Source organism: Rhyacophila brunnea, unplaced genomic scaffold (assembly GCF_057557595.1).
Source record: "Rhyacophila brunnea isolate RB1 unplaced genomic scaffold, BYU_Rbru_1.0 scaffold_5, whole genome shotgun sequence".
NCBI classification, from domain to species: domain Eukaryota; kingdom Metazoa; phylum Arthropoda; class Insecta; order Trichoptera; family Rhyacophilidae; genus Rhyacophila; species Rhyacophila brunnea.
In genome coordinates, this window is record NW_028233170.1 from 8,964,855 (window position 1) to 8,971,306 (window position 6,452).

At 31.9% G+C, this 6,452-nt stretch overlaps 1 protein-coding gene across 4 annotated transcripts; it reads right to left on the reverse strand.

The window, feature by feature from the left end:
• Positions 1-1,392: 1,392 nt before the first annotated feature.
• LOC147066004 (uncharacterized) lies at positions 1,393-6,166 on the reverse strand. Of its 4 annotated transcripts, none has more exons than XM_085956170.1 (5): positions 6,035-6,166; positions 5,504-5,590; positions 3,505-3,792; positions 2,449-2,614; positions 1,393-1,929 (listed from the first exon to the last, which is right to left on the reverse strand). In XM_085956170.1, the coding sequence occupies exons 1-5, from the start codon at positions 6,097-6,099 to the stop codon at positions 1,753-1,755; spliced, it is 783 nt and encodes a 260-aa protein (XP_085812296.1). In that variant the 5' UTR covers positions 6,100-6,166; the 3' UTR covers positions 1,393-1,752. The 4 variants fall into 4 exon arrangements, with proteins under 4 accessions (XP_085812296.1, XP_085812298.1, XP_085812297.1 ...); XM_085956172.1 differs by having other exon boundaries at positions 5,500-5,590; XM_085956171.1 differs by lacking the exon at positions 6,035-6,166 and adding an exon at positions 5,674-6,010.
• Between the last annotated feature and the right edge of the window lie 286 nt (positions 6,167-6,452).

The window sequence follows — 6,452 nt, forward strand, 5'->3', positions numbered from 1 at the left end:
AAAATCACAAAATTTTAGTATTAGTGAATGTTAAGAAGTTATTCAAACACTAGAGAGTGTTGTTTATTTATGAACACCAAATCAATGATAAGGCTCGTACCACCAAGTAATAAACAAAACCTTTGTGCTAAGTACACCCGCCTGCGTGTAAGGGTCAATGTAATGACTTAAAAATATTTTCTACATCCAGTATTCTATTTTAGTTTACTTATTCCCCGTTTATAATTAAAGTGATATTTTAAAACGATTTCTTTTTATAACAATGACAATTTATTTCGTAATTGTATTAATGTTTTGAAAGTTTTTTTATCGTGCCCCACGATGCGAGCAATATATTAACTGAGATAGGATTTACTTGGTAGAATTCCATTATATTAATAAAAATTGATTCCACAAAATTACTCCATTAAGTCGATAGCTATTTTGATTGTAACACCATTATCAAGACTAAAATCTCTTCATATTCTGTTTCATTACTGAACAGTAAAATGAGTACCTTTTCCAGGAAAGGTTATTGACATCTATAAAAATTACCCTTATTGCAATGTAGGTAGAGATCAGTTTTAAGTACATACAATATGCATTTATTAACGTTATCTTTCAAAATATCCTGTATACAAACAGCAGTTTGGAGATTGACAATGCATGAAGATAAGGTTCATTTTTATGTAACTTTCTGTATATCTGTTTATTTCGAAAGAATAATAATTTTATATGGCGGCTTAAAATGTTGTAGTTATTTTATTTTTCACTGTCAATATAATAAATTAATTTTGTGGAATTTAATATTGTTCTGCTGAAATATATCAACAATTAATATTGTTTCCTAAGTTGTGCGTAAGTTTTTTTTAAATAATGATTTCAGTAGTGTATATTATAATATAGTCAGTATCTATGCAATGTATATTATGATAAAAGATCTATAACTGAATGCCTTACCCCTTAAAATGGCCGAATTTACAGATATTTATTTTTGGCCATTTCTGTCAATATAATTTACCGGCTTAATGGTGCCTTTACACATGCATAGATTTATCATCATCAAATTGTACTATCGATTACTTATGTATATACATTGAACATGCATGATTATAAAAGTTAGAAGACTTTAATATTTTTTACTCTATGCATATGTAATATTAAAATTGTCACGACAGAAGTGTTTATTTAGGTACGAATTTTATTTTTTACAGTACTGAGAATTCAACAGAACAAATGTATGCATGTGTAAATCGGGTATGGTCCTCCACAAAATGCAACTTAATTTATTTATCCAATGACAGCTTTGGCACTTTTTTTCACCGTTCGGGGATGAAGCCTATTAAGAATAAGATCGAATCTGATTCTCAAAAGATCGTAGGGTAGAGGACATAAATAATTAGAACTCAATAATCGGACTTATTAATAGTAAATTAATGCTTTAAAATACATTCTTTATTTCGATATATATTTTTAAATAGATACAATATGAACCTATACTTTATAATAATTATTATCCTGATGTGTGTATTCGTAATCCCCTGTAAAGATTTTTATTTACGTTTCTTTTTTTATGAATATTAAAAACTGCATATTTTATATTTTTGGAATAGGGACCAGGCAGGCAAACTGTAAATATTATGTAATGAAAAACAATGTGTGTATATAAACAAAATGTATAGAAATAAACAAATTTAATGTGAAAATTAAAACCCGTGCCTCATTGTCTTTATTTCTACACAACAAATGACTACCCTGAACAGCTAAGGGAATTTAAAATTTACCAAACAATTTTTCCCACAAAGAGGAATCTTTTTGACTATTTTGAGATTGGTTTCCAGAATATGTATTCACGGTGCTATTCCCTGCACCATCATCTTTTTGCGTCGTGGTCACTGTGGTTTCTTCCAGACCTCGACTATCTCGTACTGTGCGCTGAGTTTCAGTCGTCTAAAAACAATAATAATAAATAAATCAAGTACTAAGTATAAACTGAAAGGCTTTTACTTTGACTGGGGATTTGGAGTGGACCATTTGAACAAAAAAATCTGTTATTGTAACCTCCATTCTGTGGATGCCCATACAATCTCATTTCACTTATTATGCATCAACACGTTTCACAAAAAAAAATAATGAAAATGATTTACATGTGATACATATTTATGCCGAGTACATGTATGTTTAACAATGTTTAAGTGGGTTAATTGCTACAAATAAATTCATTCTGATAAAGAATTACTTATGAATGTTTTATTCACATGAGGTATTCCAATTTAGTTATTACATATTATGTATACATAAAAAAAAACAATAGCTCGGAATACTTGCAATAATATGTGTGCAGTTGTTTTCATTAATATTTGTTCAAGCACTCATTGGTTTATCATGTTTTTCTATAAATATTGAAACAAATGTTAAATAAATAAAAATACTAGGCATAGAACGTAAATTACGAAGAATATAACTTACGCCGTCCGGTTTAACAATGCTCCGAGTAATAATGCTTCTGCTGTAAAAAGATGGGCTGCCTTTCGGTGAATTGGTCCACGTTTGAATTGAATTAGATGGCTGCTCAGTATTTGGTATTTTAGCTACGCCTTGATCGAGTAATTTATTCAAATCTTCAGACACTATTCTGCAAAAATATCAGATAAAATATTATTTTGAGAAATCTATATATACTATTTTTATATTAATTTTATGTGGTAGGTTAAAAATAGAAATTTTATTTGCGATCACCATGTGAATATCACGTCTCGTAAGACAAGATATTATTACCAGCCAATGTATAAAAATGAACTGACTTAGTCCTTTTTTTTCACACACTATTTTATGACAATGTTTACTATTGATCCAGTGTGTGAAGTTGATGAAATGAACAGCATACAGCACAACCTCGATTATACAAACTAAGTATAGCTCAGATAATGATAAATTAAAATTTTTGAAAAAATTATAAAAATCTATTTTACTTCTAGAATACACTTCATATTCTTATAATAATACAAAGCTGACGATTAGATAAACAAAAATCTGGATAATTGAAATTCCAATGTAAATCAGTTTTTTGTAGGTTTTTATAGGTACCTAACTTCAACTTTAATAGGAAATGCTTAAAAACATAGGCATAATGCAAATAATCAAGTCTTATAATATCTATTCATTAATAGTTAAGCCATATAAATTTGTATTACGACGACAATCCACGCCTCACGCCGTGGCCTGCATTTCTTATGCTGTTGTGTGTGACGTCTTCACACATAGTATAGTGTACGTTGACCGGATGTAACTATTTGCGGGGATTAAAGTGCCCACAGTTAACTGTTCAACTGACTTCCGCTTACCTAATGGACCTATGAATCTTTACCACATGGCAGGCCTGCAGCTAAAACCGCTGATGGGATGAATGCTCAACTCTGAGTCGTTACAATCTGTCGCACCCACAAGTGGTTATAGTGTGCGCACGACCTTGATATGAAGACTGATGATTATTTATGATGGAATATATTTAATGTTTGTTCTTACTTTCCATCCAGATCAGAGTCAGCATTATTTTGTGGGTCGCTGGAACTTGGAGATCGATATCCCGGTTTGAGATATTCATCTCGTATACTTCCCCCCGAGGCCGGCGTGTCTAATTGCGGCAAAGAGAACGCATTGCCGTGTCCCGGAGGATGCAGCCCACCAAATATTCCCATTATACTTCCAAATGATTTGAAAACATCGTTCATTTGCTGTTCAAAGAATCGGTGCATCTCATTTGGATCGCTGTACATCTGGAATCCTTCCGGATGGCCGTCTGCCCGGCTTTCGCTGGAACATTAAGCAATATTATATTACGTAGATGGAAAATTGTCTACAGAATCATAAGCATGCACAATACACCAAATGAAGTATCAATGAAAATTACACTTTCATGATCTGACTGATGAAAATTGACAGTGGTGTATTAAGTATACTGGTCCAACACTTCACTGGAGTTGTGATATTTAGGTATCACCGACAATTTAACTGTGTTCCCATTGTTCCTGTTAACTTGGGTTCCCATATTTGACAATGACAAAAAGAGGATGTATTTCATAATCAGCAGCCGCCCCATAGTCCAATGCCGTACGGGGTCTCCTGGTTCGATTCCCGGTGATCTCACAATAGATACATGCAATTTCCTCAATTCTGAGTGTTTCTGTGATGTATTTTGCCCAAAGAGATTGGACTTAATCTCTTTGATTTTGCCACTGCAATTGAACCTGTGGTGTGCCAATGATTGCTAGATATCGATAATTCATCCCGAAATGTAATAATTTCACAATCATATATTCTCATAATCATATTTATTACCAAACAAGAATTAGTATCAAAAAAATATTACGATTAAGAAATATAGTAAGGTACGACAATTCTTTCAAGTAATGAATGAAAAAATTATTTTGTCAATCGATTTTACAAAATAGGAGCATAAAATGTTCAGAGGAGGACATATTACGGTTTATTCGATAAAAATGAAAAAAGATACCGGACACGAGACATTGACCTCAAAAAGAGGGCGTTTGGGAACCCATTAACTGTTAATTCTTGGTGGATAGGTATATGTATTGTATTAGTTAAAACAACAATTATTTAATCCACATAATTTGATGTCAAGGCTAGTTTCCACCTTGATTGGTAAACTTTTTACAGAGAAGAGTCAAGTTGATTTGAAATAATAATAAAGATAGAAAACAGATTGGGACTTTTTACTGGTTCTCCGCCACCACTCGCTGTCATCTGTCAGTGAGCGCAGTGTTGCCAACCAAACTATAATTATAGTACATTTTGGTTTGCGTACTATTGAAAAAGTAACATTTTTGTCCGTGTACTATTGAAAAAGTATAGTACGTCAAAAATACCACAATTTTGAAAAATGGAATTAATTGAATTCGCCGGTTGTGCGAATATTCCCCATTGCTTATTTCATTGCGTTTAAAAGTTGTCTATATTGTCGATGTTTAAAGTTCCGTAAAATGTTCATACTTCAATCACAGCAAATAGTAATAACGTAAAGCGAGGGAAGTATAATCTATATAATATAGATAATATAAAATCTCAGTGTGCGATATTAGTCTATGGACGTAGTCTTGCGTTGTATACTCTAAAAAACTAACGTGACAGTTAATGACGGCGGCCGGTGTTAGCATTTTTCGGTTGCAAGAGGTGTTTTAATAAAGCAGGCCATCGGAATTTCTCGAATTCTCCGTTATGTTTATGTGACAAACAAAAAACTTACATTTTCAACACGTCCTATAATTTTTGCCGAAATACTATGTCTTGGACCGCATACTATAATTTGATGACAAAAAGATAGCTGAATTCCAAAATGGCGACTGACAGATAAAGACGACGGAGAACCAGTAAAAAGCACCAGCAGATTATCCGAAAAACCTGCTTCGTGAATGAGATGCGAACATTCAAACAAAAGTATTTTTATTACAATTATTTCGGACTATTAATATAATGGGATGAATGACAAATTAAATGCAATACCTACTGATAAAGCTCATCATCTGTGTCATCATCTTCATCTACATTCCAAATTGGGTTTCGGAAATCATTTTGAAAACCGCTAGATGGACCACTAGAGAAAAAAACACTTATTAAGTATAGAAGATTCCAATTCAATGTTTGGTAAATATTTATGTAAGGTTGTCGTTTTGTTACCTGTTCATTGTTATACGATTTGAAATATTATTTAGGGCGAAAACTAAGAATATTTTATTCTTAATAATGTGCGAAGTATCAGTTGCCACTAAACAAACAAATCTGACGAAATAAAAATCAGTTCCCAAGCTAAAAATTAAAGCTTTGGCATCCTCGAGTACTATAAAATCACCAAAAATAATGACAACGCATTTGTGTAAAACTTATATTATGTAAAGCGTATATAATATACTACTGCATGGAAATGAAACGCGTACATTCAATAAAGATGATGCTGTGTTATGACATCCCGGAAGATTCTAGAGGACATTCCTGGCGGAAAGATTTATTGTGAAGGGCAGTATAAAAATGCTCCATTTACCTATTATCATATAGCGTTGGTCCAAAAACGAATCGAAGAATATCACTGAAATTATTGACACTCATTGGTGAAGATTATACAATATTTTAAAACTTTTACAGTCTTGACAGCTGTATTGACGCCGTGTTTATTAAATACGCAATAAAATAATTTTATCTGGATTTGTCAATTTTTATGGCTACTAACCCATACGAATAAGTGTGTGTATTACTTGAACAGCGCTATTTTATTAATTTTAACTTGATTTTAACATAATCGGAACATCCTGTTTTCTAAAAAATAAAGAAATAGAATATGAAGTATCAATAAAATTGATATTTAAAGTTTTTATTAAAACAGTTAATCTATACTAATTTATGTACCTAGGTACCTACATTTATACCTAGAAACTTGTAAATACCTACACAACAAAATGAAA